The sequence below is a fragment of the Dreissena polymorpha genome, chromosome 9 (assembly GCF_020536995.1).
Source record: "Dreissena polymorpha isolate Duluth1 chromosome 9, UMN_Dpol_1.0, whole genome shotgun sequence".
Classification (NCBI taxonomy): domain Eukaryota; kingdom Metazoa; phylum Mollusca; class Bivalvia; order Myida; family Dreissenidae; genus Dreissena; species Dreissena polymorpha.
Genome location: NC_068363.1, coordinates 81,878,956 through 81,903,257, shown reverse-complemented (window position 1 = coordinate 81,903,257; position 24,302 = coordinate 81,878,956). Strand labels below are relative to the sequence as shown.

The window sequence follows — 24,302 nt, the reverse complement described above, 5'->3', positions numbered from 1 at the left end:
GACTGCGGCAATTGATGTACTGGGAGTGAGGCACGACATGACTGAAACGCCTCTGTACTCCTGAAATATAAAGAAATGAATTATGTATAAATTATTTAATTCATTCATTTAATAATGCAACAAATTAATAACGTGTAGTTGAATACACTTTTTAAACAGATAATAAATTTTTAATTTTTCAACATGCCCTTATTGAACTTATTGAAAAATCTGAACCAGTGTTTTTAAAAATAGGGGAATGTTGGCGGGGCCCGTCCAAAGGGGAAAAAACGCGTCGTTTTTAAGAAAAAGGGGAAAATAAAAAATCACTCTTTTATATGCTATGATATTTATTATATGAATACACATGTTTGTATGAATGTAATATTCACAGCTGAATTTCTCTGTCCTTTTTCTTAATTATATATCAATGATTTTTTCAACAGTAGTTTCAGACAGTTCAGTCTTCATGCATAGTCTCAGTTTTCCTAGCCATTTTGAGTCTAATCGGGATTTTTTATGACCCCGAATCGATAGATCGGGGGTATATTGTTTTTGGCCTGTCTTTCTTTCTGTCTTTCTTTCTTTCTTTCTTTCTGTCTGTCATTCTGTCCCAAAACTTTACTGTACAGTAAAGTTTTGCAATAACTTTTTAAATATTGAACATAGCAACTTTATATTTGGCATGCATGTGTATCTCATCGAGCTGCACATTTTGAGTGGTGAAAGGTTAAGGTCATCCTTCAAGGTCAAAGGTAAAAAAATTCTGTCCCAAAACTTTACTGTACAGTAAAGTTTTGCAATAACTTTTTACATATTCAACATAGCAACTTTATATTTGGCATGCATGTGAATCTCATGGAGCTGCACATTTTGAGCGGTGAAAGGTCAAGGTCATCCTTCAAGGTCAAAGGTCAACAACAAAAAAGCGGCGCATTAGCCATTAGGGGGCATTGCGTTTCTGACAAACACATCTCTTGTTAATCGATAAAATGGCAATTTTGAGCATTTTTTATCAATAAAATGGACCAAAGTGTTAAGTTTTTATCAACAAATATTGACACAATATAGATACATTAGGCCTTTCCCTGGCCATTTTGGGGAAAAAAATGCAATTGATATGAAAAGTCCACTGTTTTGGGAAAAAATATTTTAATATAACTCTGAATAATTATTCAAAAACATATTAATTTGTTATATACTTTTTTGTTTTGTTTATGAAATAAATTTGAGATATATTAATCATATTAATCATTAGAGAGTTCTTTCTTTTACTTCTGGAGGGGATTTTTTCTACAAAATAGGGGAAAAATATATACTCTTTTTTAGGGGGAATGGGGCCGAATACCGGCCCCGAAATTGCCATAAAAAACACTGTGAACAAATAAATAGTCTGTTAAATTAAAAATCATCAACATGTAATGTTTTACAGAAAAAAATATAAAAAATGTTTACTTCATAAGTGAAGTACCTTTCAGTTTCCTGCTCATTGTATTACAACCATCAAAACCGATGAACATGACCTTGATGTCAATCTGTCATTGTTGCAGAAGAGTTTCTATTGCCCCCATCAAAGTTGCAGCATCAGATCTTTTGAGTTGGGCTAGTCCAAGGAAGTGGTCCTCGACAGCATTGTTGTTGGTCAGCATACGAACCATCACTGCAAATTGCGTTCTATTGGCCTCGGCCGTGGATTCATCTGCTAAAACTGCGATTAATTCTGCTTTTCTAATGGTTTCGAGCAGATCCTTATCAAAGAAGGAGTCAATCGCTTGGACCATGCTGGTTACAGACGATGACGAGGTGTATCCAAGTGTCTTGTGCATCGCCTTATAATGGTTGACTGGCTGTGACTGCATTTTGTCCAAGTGCTCCATTAAGTCGCCAACTTTGTCGAGAGCCCATCGATTGCTTATAACGAGCATTGTTGTGTCAAGCAAGGCTTTCATATAGTTACGATTTGTAAAAAACATCTGCTTCTCGTTCATCGCCAGGGTGGGAAAGAGATGTTTTCCTTGGGCTTCACTTCCTTTCTGCATGATGTACTTGCGACATGCTTTTTTGTGGGCGTTGGTACTAACATGTGCTTCTAATTTGCGATGGGGATGATTACCCAAGGTTGTTCCCTCAACAAACGGCTTACTGGTTGTCTGAACATGAACTTGAGAAAAAAGTTCACAATGTTACATACGAACCCAGCTTTGCTTACACTGTAGTAGAGCCATGGGTACTCATGTCCATATCTACCAATGATGTTTGCCCCTGGGTATTTCTTTTTGCCTGTGACAGTTACCATACCCACTGGCGTAACCACTGACGTATCATCTCTCATGGATGATGATGGCGTGGCATGGTGTGGTGATTCAGCTTGTGTTTCTTGAGTCAGGGGGCTGCTCTGGGTATGCGGAAGCCGCTGCACTGTTGACTGTGTTGCAACAGCAGCTGTTTCAGTGCCAGTTTACATTGGAAACTGCGTTGCGACAGTAGCTGATTCGTAGTCAGTATCCATTGGTGTTGTATCCCTCGGTGATGGTGATGGCATTCCATGTCCTGCTGATTCAACTGGTGTTTGATCATTAGGCGGGGTACTGCTTTCTTTGACAAGAACAACATCTGTAGCTTGCTCTGTAATAAAATGTGTGATAAACTATAAAATATATCTTATTGATTTATGTATGGAACATGGGTCAGATCAATCCACATTTAATTCATTCCAGTGACAGTCACAACTACCAATTACGGGTGTATTTTTTGGGGTACAAGCATATGCATGTTTGATTTCTAAAATTCTTTCATATAAACTTCCATCGGATTGATTAAACTAAGTCTCAATTAATCAACATTCGTTAATATATTTTTCCATACCCCACCCACTTTTTGAATGTTTCGTTTTTACCAACTTTAAACAAAATGATATCTAAATAAAGCATAAACATGAACGACAATGTAATCAAAGATGCTAGGCTATTAAAGTTAATTGTTAATGGGTAGTTAATAAGGCAAGTCGTTACATTACCCTGGTCCTTACCCTCAATCTTGGGTGCGCTCGTCGATGGTTTGTTCTGCGCTGTAGGCCAAAAGAAGTCTTTTAAACTGCGAGACCCCAGTACAGTCTTGTCATCTTTCTTTTTCAATTGTTTCCGATAGTATTTTGAATTATGACTCATGATGATGTATTGTAAATAAGATTTGTTTTGATGTAAATATTAGATTTCAGAAGTTTATTTACCTCTTTCAACCCTGTATTAGTTTTCCATAAGAATACCCTTCAACCTGGAATAAATTGATTGGAACTGAGAAATACATCATATGTTCATAATTCCTTTATTTCAGCAAAAACAAAGCATTTTTACTGTAACAAACCATACATTTTCGGAAAGGTCAAACATGCATCTACATAAGCAGAAAAACAATAATTTGATTTTATTCATATTTACCTGGTTTTTCAGGTGAAAAATCTAATTAACAGGTAAAAATTCAATATTTTTAAAGAAATAATCATAATAAAACATCAATTCATTTCAAAATTATTACTATACTATTGGTATCAGGGATCATATTTTTTTCGGTTTTGTCGGTCCTAGACCGATTGGGGTCATGAAAGACCGATTGAAAATCCCAAACAGTCGGTCCGATTCTGTTTGCTATTAAAATTCCCATGTCATGAAATCGATTACACAGTGTACATGCTAACACACCCTAATGACATTCTTATCTCGATTATGTGAGATAAACCATTCGCTGCAGTCTCTAAACCGGTCAGGACTGGTTTATTGCACGTCAGACCAAGAATCAAACACTTGTGAACAGCGGATTGAAGACGCATCCGAAAAGACACGTCTGAATGCACGCGCTGTAACTAAACAAAACATGCCGATACATTTTCCACCAGCGTAATAGTCCGTTAATATAATTATGAATGAAAGTCGTGGATCTGATCGACAGAACAGCCGAAAGTTATTTTTATGGGCGGAACTTAACATAAAATAGTACACAAGAAAAATAATATACATTGAATAAATCTTTAGTAAAACCGTGTTAGAATCGAAATAATTAGTGTAATTAATACTTTGTTGTTGAATAACTCACGACCGGAAAATTAGATGCGTGGTTTCAAATGCTTCGCTCTCGTGATTAAATCCCTACGCATCTAAACTTTCGGCCGTGGGTTATTTGACATCAAATTATTTCTTAATTATTTGGTTTGTTGTTGTCAGTAGCCAACCTACGCACAGACATTTGTTTGGTTCAGTGCATGTTTGTAAGCTATTATCGAGTCGACAACAATTTAAAACATCGGTATAGACTTACACAGATTAATAATATTGACAACGATAAAAACAGTCTGATAAAACAGCACACTAAACAACAATGAAATACCAAATGATAAAACCAGTTGAGAAAACTCGTTCCGTTTAAAAAAATGCCTAATGGAATTTTACTTGTACACGTATTATACCACCTTGAATGGCAAAACCAGTGGTATATATTTTAACGTAATTTGTCATGATTTCGGATATACATTTTCGGATACTTTTCCCCATTTATATCCGGACCGATTGATGTTGCGGGAAAATATGATCCCTGATTGGTATACAATATCTAGTGTAAATAGATAAAAGTGTTCTTGTTTAAAACCTTGAATTTATAACTTTAAAAGATTAATTAAGTACACAGGTAAATTGGCAAAACTAAGAAATACATCATATGTTCATAATTCCTTTATAACAGCAAAAACAAAGCATTTTTTCTATTACAAGCCATACATTTTTAGAAAGTTCATACATGTATCTATATAATCACAAAAACAATAATTTTAATTTGATTTTATTCATATTTACCTGGTTTTTCAGGTAAGAAATCTAATTAACAGGTAAAAATTCAATAATTTTAAAGAATAATCATAATAAAGCATCATTTCATTTCAAAAAAAATTCTGCACTATTGGTATACAATATATAGTGTAAAAAGATAAGTGTCCTAGTTTAAAACCTTGAATTTGTAACTTTAAAGGATTAACTTAGTACACAGGTAAAATGACAGTTGCTTAAATTTCATTCATTTATAATACTCAAATAAGCAGCATTGTTGAACAAATCATGGTTGTTAACACAACATGTTACTGTCCACAATGTCTTAAAATGCCTGAAAGTATTTATACTAATGACATGTGTCCATCTCACCAGGTAATATAATTACAGGTGAGTTTTTCACCTGTACAGGTGTGTCTTTCCATAAGATATGTCAGTATCACTGGACTACAAATTCATTAGTGTGTGTAAGTGTGTGAAACACATGTTTTTATGTCCCCCACTATAGTAGTGGGGGACATATTGTTTTTGCCCTGTCTGTTGGTCTGTCTGTTGGTCTGTCTGTTTGCGCCAACTTTAACATTTTGCAATAACTTTTGCTATATTGAAGATAGCAACTTCATATTTGGCATGCATGTGTATCTCATGAAGCTGCACATTTTGAGTGGTTAAAGGTCAAGGTCATCCTTCAAGGTCAGAGGTCAAATATATGTGGCCAAAAGCGCTCATTTTATGAATACTTTTGCAATATTGAAGATAGCAACTTGATATTTGGCATGCATGTGTATCTCATGGAGCTGCACATTTTGAGTGGTGAAAGGTCAAGGTCATCCTTCAAGGTCAGAGGTCAAATATATGTGGCCCAAATCGCTTATTTTATAAATACTTTTGCAATATTGAAGATAGCATCTTGATATTTGGCATGCATGTGCATCTCATGGAGCTGCACATTTTGAGTGGTGAAAGGTCAAGGTCATCCTTCAAGGTCAGAGGTCAAATATATGTGGCCCAAATCGCTTATTTTATTAATACTTTTGCAATATTGAAGATAGCAACTTGATATTTGGCATGCATGTGTATCTCATGGAGCTGCACATTTTGAGTGGTGAAATGTCAAGGTCAAGGTCATCCTTCACAAGGTCAAGGTCATCCTACAAGGTCAAACATCATATAGGGGGACATTGTGTTTCACAAACACATCTTGTTAGTGTTGCAGCACAAATACTTATCACACTTGCTGCACTTGATTGTTGTTTTGCACCTCTTGAAAGGATTTTCACTAAAGGTAGCTTCCAGATGCTTCCTCTTGTACCTGTTGTGCCTCTCGTTGCACACAACGCACACATGGTCTTTTCCTTCACCGATTGCTGGCAGGTGGGAGATGTTGTCCAGGCGAAGAATATTTTCTGAGTTTTCTGACCGACTTTGCCCAGCGGATCTCTTTCGCAGTCGTGAAGTTCCCACAAGCGCATATGCCAGATCCAACTTAAAGGATATCATGTCACGTTTTCTTTTTCCTGGAGCCTTCTGGTCTCTGATTGTTCCTTCTATGATGTATGCATTGTAAACTGAAAGTTCCAACAATTTGCGCTCAATTTTACGATACCACCGCATGCTTTTTTTGGATTTGTTAAGCCTCGTCATTTGGTCGTTGCGGTCGACACCACCCATGTATCTTCCATATTCCTCGACACATGGAGTTGATGGTAGATGCTGTATCGTCCCATCTTTATTTTTTCTTGAGATAGTTAGCTGATCCAGTTCTGGCATGTAGACAGTAGACAGAAAGTACACCATTTTATTGTCTTTCCATGAGGTAGCTACTAAACTTCAACACTGCATCCAGTCAGAGTGGCCCTGTGGTAGCTGTCGTGCCTCGGCTTTTGTCTTCACCAGTTCCTGTGGATAACCGTGCCTATTGGTCCTCACTGTCCCGCAGGTGTAGATTTCCTTGGAGGCCAGGAAGTGGGCAAGTTTAGGACTGGTGTAGAAGTTGTCGGTATAAATGGTGTAACCCTTCCCAGCCAGGTCCTTGGTTAGGTGGATGACCACCTGTGCGCTAAGTCCAAACACCTAGTTGATCTGTAAACAAACCAATCAAAATCTGTAGAATAAAATAAAATCACTGTGTTGTTTCCTGTAATAAAATACCAGTAATATTTATAATGGTTCTTCAAGTAATACTGAAAGAAACATTGTGTGACTCCTTTGGTGTGTATTTTTTTATATTATTGTTTTTATACGCCCGTATAAAATACGGGACGTATTATGTGAAACCCTTGGCGGCGGGCGGGCGGCGGGCGGAAGGCATCACTTTGTCCGGACTCTAATTCAAATTGTATTCATCCGATCTTCACCAAACTTGGTCAGCAGTTGCATCTAGTTGATATCTAGGCCAAGTTCGAATATGGGTCATGCCGGGTCAAAAACTAGGTCATAGGGTCAATAAGTGCATTTTCAAAGGGGCCACTTTGTCCGGACTCTAATTCAAATTGTATTCATCCGATCTTCACCAAACTTGGTCAGATGTTACATCTAAATGATATCTAGGTCAAGTTCAAATATGGGTCATGCCGGGTCAATAACTAGGTCTCGAGGTCACTTAACGCATTTCAAGCATTGAGCATGGTGTCCAAAACCTGTTGTCCGGACTCTAATTCAAATTGTATTCATCCGATCTTCACCAAACTTGGTCAGCAGTTGCATCTAGTTGATATCTAGGCCAAGTTCGAATATGGGTCATGCCGGGTCAAAAACTAGGTCATAGGGTCAATAAGTGCATTTTCAAAGGGGCCACTTTGTCCGGACTCTATTTCAAATTGTATTCATCCGATCTTCACCAAACTTGGTCAGATGTTACATCTAAATGATATCTAGGTCAAGTTCAAATATGGGTCATGCCGGGTCAATAACTAGGTCTCGAGGTCACTTAACGCATTTCAAGCATTGAGCATGGTGTCCAAAACCTGTTGTCCGGACTCTAATTCAAATTGTATTCATCCGATCTTCACCAAACTTGGTCAGCAGTTGCATCTAGTTGATATCTAGGCCAAGTTCGAATATGGGTCATGCCGGGTCAAAAACTAGGTCATAGGGTCAATAAGTGCATTTTCAAAGGGGCCACTTTGTCCGGACTCTATTTCAAATTGTATTCATCCGATCTTCACCAAACTTGGTCAGATGTTACATCTAAATGATATCTAGGTCAAGTTCAAATATGGGTCATGCCGGGTCAATAACTAGGTCTCGAGGTCACTTAACGCATTTCAAGCATTGAGCATGGTGTCCAAAACCTGTTGTCCGGACTCTAATTCAAATTGTATTCATCCGATCTTCACCAAACTTGGTCAGCAGTTGCATCTAGTTGATATCTAGGCCAAGTTCGAATATGTGTCATGCCGGGTCAAAAACTAGGTCATAGGGTCAATAAGTGCATTTTCAAAGGGGCCACTTTGTCCGGACTCTATTTCAAATTGTATTCATCCGATCTTCACCAAACTTGGTCAGATGTTACATCTAAATGATATCTAGGTCAAGTTCAAATATGGGTCATGCCGGGTCAATAACTAGGTCTCGAGGTCACTTAACGCATTTCAAGCATTGAGCATGGTGTCCAAAACCTTTGAACGGGCGTATTTTGTGACAGTTTGGCACTCTTGTTTAATTATGTGTCTGCATACATTTGTGTTGTACACAATAAATTTGATATAACTATTGTTCAAACTTGTTGTTTTCAAAAATAAAACAAATAGCAATAACTATAATTTAAATAAAACAATTTTATTATAGAAGCAATTTAAATGAAAGTTTCAATTTTAAAACTAATATTGCGTAGTTACCTGAGTAGCCCGTTTGCCAACGTAAACATCGAAGTTCCAACAGTAGGCTGAAATGAAGTCGGCAGCCATCCACATCTTGGCGTCAAATTTTACAGGCTTGTTCTTCATATATTGCTTGATACCAAGACGTCCTTTGAATGGCACCATGGACTCATCTACACTCATCTGTTCATGGGGCACATATTCAGACTTGAATTTCTTTCTCAGAGTGTCCAGCATGTATCAGCCCTTGAACAGTTTGTCTGTATGGTTGTTAGTTTCATATGTGAAGTGAAGGTAGCGCTTGATCTGGAAGAATCGCTCTTTTGTGATCACTTCTGGAATTTTTTACCCAAGCATGAAATGAGTGTCTGTACTGTCCTTAAAATACATTTCATCTCTGTCAAACTTCACTATAGTAGAATTGCAATAACTCAAGCTGGCGATTTCTCGAAAGCTGGCGATTACTTGCGCATTAAAGGAAGTCCCTAGCATTTTCCTTTAATTTCTATATAAAAATACCCGCAATAACTCAAACATGCGATTTTCAATAACTCGAGGACGTGTGCCGGTCCCTGAAAGGCATTTTACACCTAATTAACAAGCAATTATTCGAGGACACTTTCTCGTCTGGTCGGTGCTAAAAATATTGAGTTGTGAAAACAGTGCAATCAAGCAGACAAAAGACGCTCAATTAGATGTGAAGTTAGTCGCAGTTTGAGAAACACTGCAAATTGTCATCCTTTGACATGCATATCAAAGCTACACAGTTTTAATGATAACTAGAAATGGCGCGGCAGAGGCCGACGCGTATCCCCACGCCGCATGTTTGACCTAAGGGCGCCCCAGGGTTGATCATGGGGCCATGCATAGTTGAGATTGACCGTATTGTCATAAGAGAGGTTCAGTATCAATTTGAAGTGAATCAGTGTATTAATGAAGAAATTATAGTAAAAGGCAATTTTGGGCGGGTGTGGTCTATGTGGGCGTGGCGCCCCAGGGTTGGCAACGGGGCCATGCATAGTTGAGTTTGACCGTTTTGTCATAAGAGAGGTTCAGTATCAATTTGAAGTGAATCAGTGTAGAAATGAAGAAGTTAATGTAAAATAACCTAAATTTTTTTTATAGTAAATGGATTTTTTTGGTGGGTGTGGCCTATGTGGGCGGGCGCCCCAGGGTTGGGATTGGGGCCATGCATAGTTGAGATTGACCCTAATGTCATAACAAAAGTTCAGTATCAATTTGAAGTGAATCCGTGTAGAAATGAAAAAATTATAGTAAATGGAAATTTTTGGTGGGTGTGGCCTATGTGGGCGGGGCGCCCCAGGGTTGGGAATGGGGCCATGCATGGTTGAGATTGACCGTATTGTCATAGGTGAGGTCCAGTATCAATTTGAAGTGAATCGGTGTAGAAATAAAGAAGTAAATGTAAAATAACCTAAAAAAATTAGTGATAATTTCTGACGCGGCCCCACCCCAACCCCTATAACTTTTGACCCAGGGGTCAGATCAAAATTCCAAATAGTGCACCGTCGCACATATGCTCATAGCTACCATGTGTGTAAATTTCAAGGTTCTAGTGCTTTTAGTGTAGGAGGAGATAGTGGCCAGGACAGACGGACAGACGGACGGACAGACGGACGGACGGCGGAGATCACCACAATATCCCCACCTTTTTTTCAAAAAGCGTGGGGATAATGAAGAAATTATAGTAAAAGGCAATTTTGGGCGGGTGTGGTCTATGTGGGCGTGGCGCCCCAGGGTTGGCAACGGGGCCATGCATAGTTGAGTTTGACCGTTTTGTCATAAGAGAGGTTCAGTATCAATTTGAAGTGAATCAGTGTAGAAATGAAGAAGTTAATGTAAAATAACCTAAATTTTTTTATAGTAAATGGATTTTTTTGGTGGGTGTGGCCTATGTGGGCGGGCGCCCCAGGGTTGGGATTGGGGCCATGCATAGTTGAGATTGACCCTAATGTCATAACAAAAGTTCAGTATCAATTTGAAGTGAATCCGTGTAGAAATGAAAAAATTATAGTAAATGGAAATTTTTGGTGGGTGTGGCCTATGTGGGCGGGGCGCCCCAGGGTTGGGAATTGGGCCATGCATGGTTGAGATTGACCGTATTGTCATAGGTGAGGTCCAGTATCAATTTGAAGTGAATCGGTGTAGAAATAAAGAAGTAAATGTAAAATAACCTAAAAAAATGAGTGATAATTTCTGACGCGGCCCCACCCCAACCCCTATAACTTTTGACCCAGGGGTCAGATCAAAATTCCAAATAGTGCACCGTCGCACATATGCTCATAGCTACCATGTGTGTAAATTTCAAGGTTCTAGTGCTTTTAGTGTAGGAGGAGATAGTGGCCAGGACGGACGGACGGACAGACGGACGGACGGACGGCGGAGATCACCACAATATCCCCACCTTTTTTTCAAAAAGCGTGGGGATAATTATATAATAACCAGCAATCAATAATTATGATAAAATGTATGGGATAAAACAGAGAGTATTAGCTAATTTTTCATGTGCATGTACGTACCTTGTGTTCTATTTTCAATATGCTACATGTACATTGAATATTGATTGAATATGTTTTATTATATAATGTGTTGTGTATGCATGTTGATTAAATTAAATGAATTTACAATCATCCTTATTGTTTAGTTTATTATACTGTAACCTTAAGCGATTTTTACAAAGCCTTTTCTTTCTCTAGCAACGTCTTACATGTAAATAAAGCGTTTGCGGTCAGAGTTAAGAATCATCAACCGAGACAATGAAAACAAATAATACCATGGATTTCTCGAAACCTGCGATTACTCGAGCATCGAGGTCAGTCCCATGCTTCCTCGAGTTATCGCAGTTTTACTGTATATCCATCATCAACATAACACCATAGAACACCTTGATGTCAGTGATAGTTACATCTGTCCATGGAGTATTGGGCTCTCCCGGATTAGCTGCATGTTTTCTCTGGGCATTTAGGTTTGTACAGTCTGTTATGTGTTGAAATATTTAATTTGAGCAGAACACTTGGAAAAGTTCTAAGGGGGAGGCAGAAGTGTCATATATTCTGACAGGGCCTGGATCTTCCTCAAACTTCTTTATGCAGCAAACACTGTAGGAACTGTTCCACTCAAACACATCAGGTGTTTCATAATTCCCAAAAAAGTCAGGTGTTTCATAATTCCCAAAAAAGTCAGGTGTTTCATAATTCCCCAAAAAGTCGACGTCACCTGTATCGCTCGCTATCTGGATTGTTTTCAAAATTTTGCAAAACACTATTCGTTGTCTGTCATTTTCATCTAAATGATGCAAGTCAAAATCACCTATTTGATCAATAAATTTGTCATCCGACTACTCATCCGAAGAAAATTCACCGTCCACCATTGTTACAACCAGTTTGTTGTTTTTATTCTCGATTAAACACGTTTAAAATTAATATTTTTCATTCTTTTTGGTAAACACGGAAGTAGCAATCGGCCATAACCCACACTAACATTTGTTCACGCTGATAAACGTGATTTACTTGTGTGAGTCAGACAAAGAAAGGTTAAATATCGGAACACCTGCTATGGCGGGCTATCGAGGTGAACATTGTAAACTACGGCTGCCCGCTGTGGCGGGCTACGGAGTTGAAAGAGTTAGCGTTATTTATGTCAGGAAGACTGGTCTTTAGGATGGAATTTTTTCGCAAAAAAATTGATCACTTGTCGCGAATATGTAAACCAGTCACATTTTACACGACGGTTAGAGTTGCGCCCCTTTGAAATGTTTGTTTACTTTCTACGCGACGATTTCCGGCAAAAATAAAGGACCGAAATTGAAAGGCTCGGCGATTTCATAAAATATTTTCAGCGAAAATAAAAGGCACTGGCGATTGAGAACGGCACCTAGGATCGTTGGGAATGGTAGATATGGAGATTGGGAAAGGTCCGGTGCAAAAATTGGGAAGCCTCCGGTAGGCTTTGGGAAAGGTACCGTTCCCCGGTACTAGTTAAAGAAGGAATAAAAACACTGGATTGAGGGCATCATGACCCTTAATAATCCATTTTGTTTCTATTTTCAGCAACTGTACCAGACCTTTACAGATTACGATATTAGATTCTACTTGTATGAATTACTAAAGGTATGCTGTTAGTTATTATAATTATACTCAAGTTTATTATATATAATATAATGGGTTATAATAATTTATAACTTATTATACCCCCACTGACAGAAGGTTTAATCACTTTATCCCATGTCTAAATCTGTCTGTCTGGACTGTAAAGTATATTGCATTAAAGACTTTGGAAATAACTTTGCAAAACAGACTTAACAGTTATAATATATTATAGGGCACAATCTTCAGGCTTGCACAATTTTAACACATGTTAAAATAGGTCTATGAACAATTTATGTCATTGGCAAAATAGTGTGAAATGAATATTCAAAAATGCAAGTAGAATCACATATATGTCCTTCTGAGAGCTCAAAGGTTTCTGCAGGGATTTTAAGCTCACCTGATTGCTCAGGTGAGCTTTTGTGACCGGTCTTTGTCCATCGTATGTCCGTCCGTCCGTTAACATTTGCTCGTAAACACTCTAGAGGCCACATTTCTTTTTTTCTTGTCCCATCTTCATGAAACTTGGTCAGAAGCTTTGTCCCAATAAAATCTCGGCCGAGTTCGAAACTGGGTTGTGCCGGGTCAAAAACTAGGTCACTAGGTCAAAAAAAAGAAAAACCTTGTAGACACTAGAAGTCACATTTCATGCCCAATCTTCATGTAACTTTGTCAAAATGTTTGTCTTAATGATATCTTGGTTGAGTTCAAAAGTGGTTCCGATTCGTTGAAAAACATGGCCGCCAGTGGGCGGGGGAGTTTTCCTTATTTGTCTATAGAGAAACCTTGAAAACACTCTAGAAGTCACAATTTTTGCCCAATCATCATAAAAGTTGGTCAAAACATTGGTTCAATTGATGTCTTGGGCAGGTTTAAAAATGGTAGAGATCGGTGAAAAAACATGGCCGCCAGTGGGCGGGGCATTTTTCTCTATGTGTATATAGTGGCATTTTTCCCTATTTGGCTATAGAGAAACCTTGTAAACACTCTAGAAGTCACAATTTTTGCCCAATCTTCATGAAAGTTGGTCAAAACATTGGTTTTATTGATACCCAGATGAGTTTGAAAATGGTCGGGTTTGGTGAAAAAACATGGCCACCAGTGGGCGGGGCATTTTTCTCTATATGTATATATTGAATACATGTGAACATAGTAGAAGTCACATTTTTGGCCCAATTTTCATGAAATTTGCTCAGAACATTTGTTTCCTTGATACGAGAGTTGAGTTCAAAAATGGTTCTGGTCAGTTAAATAACATGGCTCCTGGGAGGGGGGCAGTTTTCTCATTATGCCCCCCCCCCCCCCCCCACGAAGAAGAGGGGGTATATTGTTTTGCTCATGTCGGTCCGTCTGTCCACCAGATGGTTTCTGGATGATAACTCAAGAGCGCTCCCCCCCCCCCCCCCCCCCCCCCCCCTACGAAGAAGAGGGGGTATATTGTTTTGCTCATGTCGGTCCGTCCGTCCACCAGATGGTTTCTGGATGATAACTCAAGAGCGCTTATGCCAAGGATCATGAAACTTTACAGGTACATTGATCATGACTCACAAATGACCCCTATTGATTTTCAGGTCACTAGGTCAAAGGTCAAGGTCGTGATGACCCGATATAGTAAAATGGTTTCCGGATGATAACTCAAGAACGGTTATGCCTAGGATCATGAAACTTCATAGGTACATTGATCATAACGCGTAGATGACCCCTATTGATTTTCAGGTCACTAGGTCAAAGGTCAGGGTCACGACCCGAAATAGTAAAATGGTTTCCGGATGATAACTCAAGAACGCTTTGGCCTAGGATCATGAAACTTCATAGGTACATTGATCATGACTCGTAGATGACCCCTATTGATTTTCAGGTCACTAGGTCAAAGGTCAAGGTCACGTTGACCGGAAATAGTAAAATAGTTTCCAGATGATAACTCAAGAACGCTTATGCCTAGGATCATGAAACTTCATAGGTACAATGATCATGACCCGCAGATGACACCTATTGATTTTCAGGTCACTAGATCAAAGGTCAAGGTCACGGTGACCTGAAATAGTAAAATGGTTTTTGGATGATAACTCGAGAACGCTTATGCCTAGGTTCATGTAACTTCATAGGTATATTGATCATGACTCGCATACGACCCCTAAAGATTATCAGGTCACTAGGTCAAAGGTCAAGGTCACAGTGCCAAAAAACGTTTTCACACAATGGCTGTCAAGGTCACGGTGACTCAACTTAGAAAAATGGTTTCCGGATTATAACTCGAGAATGCTTAAGCCTAGGATCATGAAACTTCATAGGTACATTGATCATGACTCGCAGATGAAATAATGATGAAACTTGACCAGGATGTTTGTCTGGACAATATCTAGGTCAAGTTTGACATTTGGTAAAGATTGAATGAACCGACTCCTCTCAGGTGAGCGAACTAGGGCCATCTTGGCCCTCTTGTTAAAAGAAATAAAGCATGTTAGCTTTTTAACATAACCATGCATTGAAGGATTTTTAAATATGGCACAACTATTAACTATACCAGTTTTTGAGCTCAAGAAATACATTTTTCTACTTTAGAGATCAGATGTCAAAATGCCTCACAGTTTGTCAAGCGTTTGTCTGTCCTATAGTAAGATAGCATTAATAATGAATTGTTATTACCTGCCTATGAAATTGATATATAGAGAAGTGCTTGTGGTAAGCTGGTTATTTTCCTTGAATAAATATGGCAATATATTCTTTACAGGTCTCTTGCAATTTTGATTTCTATAATTTTCTTAAGAGGAAAAAGTGCCCGTGAATATTATAAGATCATATTTTGCATTGTGCTTATTTGGCACAACTTTCAGAATATTGGTTGCACCTTTATTTATGTTTTCAGAAAAAAGCAGGATGATGAAGGTGCTTTCTGGGTTTTAATGGATCCCTGTGAGAAGTTCACATAATTCTTACATTTCAGGCTCTAGACTATTGTCACAGTATGGGTATCATGCATAGGGATGTTAAGCCACACAACGTGATGATAGACCATGAAAACAGAAAGGTACTTTTTATGCCCCCCTTCGAAGAAGAGGGGGTATATTGCTTTGCACATGACGGTCGGTCTGTCGGTTTGTCGGTCGACGGTCCACCAGGTGGTTTCCGGATGATAACTCAAGAACGCTTAGGCCTAGGATCATGAAACTTCATAGGTACATTGATCATGACTCGCAGATGACCCCTATATATTTTGAGGTCACTAGGTCAAAGGTCAAGGTCACTGTGACCCGATATATTAAAATGGTTTCCGGATGATAATTCAAGAACGCTTATGCCTAGGATCATGAAACTTGATGGGTAGATTGATCATGACTCGCAGATGACCCCTATTGATTTTCAGGTCACTAGGTCAAAGGTCAAGGTCACGGTGACCCGAAATAGTAAAATGATTTTCGGATGATAACTCAAGAACGCATATGCCTAGGATCATGAAACTTCATAGGTAGATTTATCGTGACTTGCAGATGACCCCTATTGATTTTCAGGTCACTAGGTCAAAGGTCAAGGTCACAGTGACAAAAGTTGTATTCACACAATGGCTGCCAGTACAACGGACAGCCCATATGGGGGGCATGCATGTTTTACAAACAGCCCTTGTTTATGATCACATTTATTATTACTTTGACAAAACAACACTTACCTGAATACCACAATGGATTCCACCCAAACAATACCCCACGCCCCTACCAGAATCCTTCCTCACCGCCCCCCCATTTTTTTTTTTAAACATCCCACATGATACTCCCCCCTACCCCCCCCCACCCCCCCAATTTTTTTTATTTTTTTAAACATGTAATAAATGACAACACCCCACATTATACCCCCCTCTCACTCCCCCCTCCCACCCCCCACCCCCCAATTTTTTTTTTAAAACAACCTTTAAATTACCACATCCCCACATTATAATACCCCCCTCTCACCCCTAACCCCCACCCCCCCCCAATTTTTTTTAACATCTTATAAATTACCACACCCCACATTATACCCCCCTCGTCACCCCCTACCCCCCCCCCCAAAAAAAAATAATATAGATAATTTTTTAAACATGTAATAATTACCACACCCCACATTATATCCCCCTCTCACCCCCACCCCCCCTTACCCCCCCACCCTCCAAAACAATTTTTTTTGTAAACATCTTATAAATTAACCACACCCCACATTATACCCCCCTCACCCCCCCAACCCCCACCCCCCCAATTTTTTTTTTGTAAACATCTTATAAGTTACCATACCCCACATATACCCCCCTCTCACCCCCCCACCCCCCGTCTACCCCCCCCCCCCCCCCCCCCCCACCCCGGAAAAAAAAAACAATTTTTTTTGGGAAACATGTAATAAATTACCACACCCCACATTATATACCCCCCCCCCCCCCCCCCACCGAACCCCAATTTTGTTTTTTTTTAAACATCTTATAAATAACCACACCCCAAATTATACCCCCTCTCACTCCCCATCCCCTACCCCCTAACCCCCCCCCCCCCCAAAAAAAAAAAACAACTTTTTTTTTAATCTAATAAATAAATCTAAATCAACATCTAATTAATTACCCCACCCCACATTATACCCCCTCTCAACTCGACTCATCAACCAACTGACTAATTGGCTTGATACTTGGCATGTGCATTTGACTTGGACAGTAGATGACCCCAATTGAAATAGGGGTCACCAGTTCAAAGGTTAAGGTCACTGTGATATTAAGTGTTTAATTGGTTTCTGTTCGATATATCATCAAAGGATTGAGTGATGGGCTGCAAACTTTGCAGATGCATCAACCAGGAACACTAGATAAACCCTATTGAAATTTAAGGTCAATTATCAAAGTCACTGTGACATTGAATGTGAAAATCATGTCCAATTGATAAGTTTGAGTGTATTGACTGATTGGCCTGATTTTTATGTCCCCCACTATAATAGTGAGGGACATATTGTTTTTGCCCTGTCTGTTGGTTGGTTGGTCTGTTGGTCTGTTTGCGCCAACTTTAACATTTGCAATAACTTTTGCAATATTGAAGATAGCAACTTGATATTTGGCATGCATATGTATGTCATGGAGCTGCACATTTTGAGTGGTGAAAGCTCAAGGTCAAGGTCATCCTTTAAGGTCAAAGGTCAAATATATGGGTCAAAATCGCTAATTTAATGTACACTTTTGCAGTATTTCAATATTCAAGATAGCAACTTGATATTTGGCATGCATGTGTATCTCATGGAGCTGCACATTTTGAGTGGTGAAAGGTCAAGGTCATCCTTCAAGGTCAGAGGTCAAATATATGTGGCCAAAATCGCTCATTTTATGAGTACTTTTGCAATATTGAAGATAGCAACTTGATATTTGGCATGCGTGTGTATCTCATGGAGCTGCACATTTTGAGTGGTGAAAGGTCAAGGTCATTCTTCAAGGTCAGAGGTCAAATATATGTTGCCCAAATCGCTTATTTTATGAATACTTTTGCAATATTGAAGATAGCAACTTGATATTTGGCATGCATTTGTATCTCACGGAGCTGCGCATTTTGATTGGTGAAAGGTCAAGGTCAAGGTTATCCTTCAAGGTCAAATATATGGGTCAAAATTGCTCATGTAATGTCACTTCTGCAATATTGAAGCTAGCAATTTTATATTTGAAATGCATGTGTATCTCATGGAGCTGCACATTTTGAGTGGTGAAGGGTCATGGTCGAGGTCATCCTTCAAGGTCAAACGTCATATAGGGGGACATTGTGTTTCACAAACGCATCTTGTTCGCAGATACATTTGCCTTGTACAATTTCCATGTGTCACGGCCCTTTTTTTGGGGGGGGGGGGAATCTTTTTGCGACCGTGGAGCTCTTGTTTAAAAGAATGAAATTAATAATTGAAAAGTTGAGAATCTGCTCCTATGGCGTTGTCATGTTTTTTGTTGTCTTCTTAGTTGAGGTTGATAGACTGGGGTCTGGCTGAGTTCTACCATCCAGCCATGGAGTACAATGTCCGTGTTGCCTCCAGATACTTCAAAGGTCCAGAGCTGCTTCTAGATTATCAGGTGATTGACCAATAGAATATGAATCATGAAATATGCACAATATACAAGTATGGATGTTTATTTTATAATGAATTATTTTAACTAAGCCTAATTGTGGAAAGCTTTTTATAGCAGTCACAATGATCTTGTCTATGTTTATGCGTGCCGTTAGCAATACAAGCTTGTCTTGACTTCAACTTTGTCATTCATCGCACAAATTGTAATAAATGTTCACTTTAAAAAGACGGTGTGTCCTGTGCAACACCCTTCTTTCTACCTCCAGAGTCAAGATTACACTTACAAATCAAATAAGAAACAGCTTGTCTTGACTGTAACTGATAAGAATCATTGGGGAATTCCTTGATTTTGATTCTGCTAGGGTCATTTTTCAAATTAATTTAAATTTTGGGTGAAATTTCGCGGGCGAGGAAGGGAAGGGCCCTCTCTGGCCATCAGGAGAATCTACACACATCCCTCTTGAGGAGGAATTTTGGCGCCTTTTCCTTTGATGGGGGATTTTTCGGAGATGCCCTTGTAACTTATTGAACAAAGTAATAACATCAAAAACACAAAACATTGACATAACTCGTTGTGAATGTTCGCATTTCAGTTGTAAAACACTTAAAATTGCAGACATACTCGACAATGTTACCGAACGCCATATGCGTTTATACATGATAACCTCCCCTGAAAATAAAGCGCTAGCAACTTAAAATTTCACTGAAAATGTTAGGCTTTAAAAAAAACTTTAGGGTTGGCGGGGTTATGCTAGGTAGGTTTGGGTTGCCCGATACACAGAATTTATTTTGTTTGGCCTCATCTTGAATGCTTTGAGCTTTTTTAGCTCACCTGAGCACAACGTGCTCATGGTGAGCTTTTGTGATCGCTTTTTGTCCGTCGTGCGTCGTGAGCCGTCAACATATGCCTTGTTAACTCTCTAAAGGCCACATTTATTGTCCAATCTTCATGAAATTTGGTCAGAAGATTGGTCTCAATGATATCTTGGATGAGTTGGAAAATGGTTACGTTTGCTTGGAAAACATGGCTGCTAAGGGGCGGGCATTTTTCCTTATATGGCTATAGTAAAATTTTGTTAACACTCTAGAGGCCACATTTAATGCCTGATCATCATGAAACTTGGTTAGAAGATTAAAAAAATGATGCCGGTTGGTTGAAAAACATGGCTGCCAGAGTGGGTCATTTTTCCTTATATGGCTATAGTAAAACCTTGTTAACATTCTAGAGGCCACATTTATTTTCCAATCTTCATGAAACTTGGTCAGAAGATTTATCCCATTAATATCTTGTTATCTTAGGTGAGCGACTTTGTGCCTTTCAGGCCCTCTCATTCCTTATATGGCTGTATATGGCCATAGTAAAACCTGTTTAACACTCTAGAGGCCACATTTTTGTCTGATCTTCATGAAATTATGTCAGAAGGTTTGTCCCAATTATATCTTTTAGGTGTTTAAAAATGGTTCCGGGTGGTTGAAAAACAATGCCGCCAAGTGGCGGGGAAATTTTCCGTATATGGCTTAAGTGAAACCTTGTTTGCACTCTTAAAATTTGCATTTATAGTTCATTCTTCATAATACTCTGTCAGAACATTTGTTCTAATGATATCTTTGGCTGCACGGAACAGGTAACTTCTTTAGTATCTCAGGTGAGCAACTTTCGGCCTTTCAAGCCCTCTGGTTTAATTTTGAAAGAAATGTAGAAGTTTACATAAATAATAAAAATAAATTACAAAAAGTAAAAATAAGCATGGTAAAATTATTGCACCATGTGTCTTGGCTATCATCACTTGGTTGGTTATTACGGCAGGGATTTGATCCAGCCATGCAGTAGTGCATTCAGTTACAGCGAACGTTTGTTATAGTTCTCAACGTTTGTTATTGAACACTTGGTTCGTCGCCAACGTTCTCTACGTTCACGAACTGAAGCGAACCCTCTCGGGAGGTAGTTTGCTAGTGAAACCAAAATCTAGTACGTTCAGTTACAGCGAACATTCGCTAAAGTTCGCGAACGTTCGCTATTGAATGCTCAGTTAGCCGCGAACCGAAGCAAACCCTCTAGAGACATAGTTTGCTAGCAAAACCAATCGTTCAATAAGACCGAATCGGAAACGAACGATCATTGGCAAATGTTTGCTGTAACTGAATGCTCTACTGGTTCCAGTCAAATCTCTGTGCAAAGGTTGCTAACACATCACACAGCTTGTACTCTTATGTGTTATCTTGGTGTAAACAGGCTGTGAACAGAGTTTCAATTCAAGCTAAAACAATGCTTAGTATTCAAAATAAAGGTTTAATGTGTAACTATTTCTTGATAGAACACTCCCAAATTTGTCTATTTTGTTGATAAAAAATGTGCATATTTTTCACTTTAACAATTTTTAAAAATCGCTATTTGACCAGACTGCTTTTACCTAAATTGCTTGAAAAGCCCCTGGAACACTCCAGAGTCCACATTTATTGCCCAATCTTCATGGAACATTGTAAAAACATTTGTACCAAAGATATATTGGCTGAGTTTAAATATTAGTCTTGTTTGGTTAAAAACTTTGTCACTTGTTCGAATGAAAGAAAAATCTTAATAACATTCTAGGCACCACATTTTTTCTGAAATTTGAATGATATTTGTCTATATGATATCTCTTCTGTGATTGAAACTGGGTCAGACTAAAGATAAGACTTGTGAACACTATAGAGGCCACATTTATTTCCCAATTTATATGCAACTCTGAACAATAGCACTGATGATATCTCAGCCAAGTTTGAACAATAGCACTGATGGTATCTCAGCCAAGTTTGAAACAGGGTTTTGTAGGGTCAAAAATTAGGTTATACAGTTAGATAAAAAAAGCTTGTGAACACAGTCTGCAAAGTTAGATATGGCCATTCAAAATTTGGCTGCCATAAGACTAGCCAGTTTTCATGATATGGCTAAAGTCTCTGTTTACGAAGACTTTACGAGGAGACGCATGATTTGCTTCAGGAAGCGTGGGAAGCACGACATAGTTTTCCATCTTTGCCTGAATCGTGTGTTCACTCGTAAATTTTCGGATATAGCCAAACAAAAACAAACAAAACATAAAAACAAGCATTTTGTATCTCGTTAAATCTATGTTACTATACCACATTTTTTTGCTATTGCTGTAAGAAACACTGATTTTTTATGTTATATTTATTTTACAAAATGTTCGTTTATTTTAAGATATTTATTTTACAAAATGTTCGTTTATTTTAAGGGTTTATTGGGATTTAAAAGAGACATGGTTTTGATGCAGAATAACATCTGATTTTGTCAGAATCAGTTCTATGGTTTGTCTTGTTCATTTCAGATGTATGACTATTCACTAGACATGTGGAGTTTAGGTTGCATGTTTGCCAGCATGATCTTCAGAAAGGAGCCATTCTTTCACGGGCATGACAACTATGATCAAGTAAGTGATGATCATTTGCATTTTACATGTTTCGTGCACAGTGGGCTATTGGTAAAGGCCATGTTTGGAGAGTGGGTCATTGTCATCTATATGCAGACATTCTTAGAAATTCTTAAAAATTGAGAATAAAAAAGTGTTAAATCTTATTTCAACTTGTGTACAACTCATCGAGCTGGATAGGACATTGACTTAATGCTGAGAATTTGTGTAAAAACATATTTGTGTTGAAACCTACCATTGAGAATTTTAATCAGTAATTTGGGAAAAACATATTCTTTTTAGCTCATCTATTTTTTGAAAAAAAAAAATGAGCTATTGTCATCACCTTGGTGTCGGCGTCCGTTTAAGTTTTGCGTTTAGGTCCACTTTTCTCATAAAGTATCAATGCATTTGCATTCAAACTTGGTACACTTACTTACTATCACGAGGGGACTGGGCAGGCAAAGTTAGATAACTCTGGCGTGCATTTTGACAGATTTATTTGCCATTTTTATACTAAGAAAATTGAAAATTTTGGTTTAGTTTTGTGTTTAGGTCCATTTTATTCCTTAAGTATCAAAGCTATTGCTTTCATACTTGCAACACTTACTGACTATCATAAGGGGACTGTGCAGGCAAAGTTATGTAACTCTGACTGGCATTTTGACAGAATTATGTGCCCTTTTTATACTTAGAAAATTGAAAATTTTGGTTATGTGTTTAGGTCCATTTTATTCCTGCAGTATCAAAGCTATTGCTTTCATACTTGCAACACTTACTAACTATCATATGGGGACTGTGCAGGCAAAGTTATGTAACTCTGACTGGCATTTTGACAGGATTATGTGCCCTTTTTACACTAAGAAAATTGAAAATTTGGTTAAGTTTTGTGTTTAGGTCCACTTTTTTCCTAAAGTATCAAAGCTATTGCTTTCATACTTGCAACACTTACTAACTATCATAAGGGGACTGTGCAGGCAAAGTTATGTAACTCTGACTGTCATTTTGACGGAATTATGGGCCCTTTATACTTAGAAAATTGAAAATTTGGTTAAGTTTTGTGTTTGGTCCACTTTACCCCTAAAGTATCATAGATATTGCTTTCATACTTGGAACACTCACAAACTATCATAAGGGGACAGCAAAGGAAAGTTGCATAACTCTGGTTGTCATTTTTACGGAATTATGGCCCTTGTTTGACTTAGTAACTTTGAATATATGGTTAAATTTTGTGTTTAGATCCACTTTACTTCTAAAGTATCAAGGCTATTGCTTTCAAAGTTCAAATACTTTCATGCTATCATGAGGGTACTGTACCTGGCAAGTTGAATTTTACTTTGACCTTTGAATGACCTTGAGTCTCAAGGTCAAATTATTAAATTTTGCTAAAATTGTCATAACTTCTTTATTTATGATTAGATTTGATTGATACTTTGACAAAACAACTCTTACCTGACATACCACAAGAGACTGCACCCAAACCATCCCCAAAGCCCCCCCCCCCCCTCCCAATTGTTGTTTTTTTCTCTTTAAGATCATGTAATAAATAACCACCACACCCTAACACTATACCCCCCCCCCCCAACCCAAGCCTCCCCCCCTCCTCCCCCCCCAATTTTTTTTTAAACATGTGTAGTAAGGTCAATTTCTTATCTCCCTTTTTACATACATTTACTTCTTTGTGGGAATTTCGTCCTCTCGCCAGTGTTCGTTCACCCATGAAAGCTCGTGCAATTGTGGTCATGTCCAATCGTTATTTAGAATTGATCTGATGCAAGATTTTCATTGGTCATTCAAGCGTACCTGTTGATTCCATTATGAAATTACTGACCATGCTTGCATTTGCCAAGACCGTCTAGTTGACGCAAGTCCATAGTCGTTGTTTTATTTCAACCTGGTGAGTTAAACAGTTTCATTTATTGAACATTGTGTATTATTGCATTATGAAATGTGTGTGAATTAGTTTAATTAATGTGAAGTTCATTTTCCCCTGCCAGAGGCGGAGGGATATTGTTTTGGCGTTGTCCCTCCGTCCGGCCGTCCGGCACTTTTGTGTCCGGAGCTATATCTTGGAAGTGCTTATGCGGATTTCATTGAAACTTCGTATGAGTATATATATGCATAAGAGGA

At 38.5% G+C, this 24,302-nt stretch overlaps 1 protein-coding gene across 1 annotated transcript in view; it reads left to right on the top strand.

Annotated features, from left to right (window-relative positions):
- Positions 1-24,302, top strand: part of LOC127843996 (casein kinase II subunit alpha-like) — a 154,509-nt gene that overhangs the window by 65,802 nt on the left and 64,405 nt on the right. Inside the window, exons 5-8 of the mRNA XM_052373958.1 lie at positions 12,682-12,741; positions 15,662-15,745; positions 18,659-18,769; positions 22,092-22,193. Coding sequence (XP_052229918.1) covers positions 12,682-12,741; positions 15,662-15,745; positions 18,659-18,769; positions 22,092-22,193 — 357 coding nt within the window. The remainder of the gene's footprint in view (positions 1-12,681; positions 12,742-15,661; positions 15,746-18,658; positions 18,770-22,091; positions 22,194-24,302) is intronic.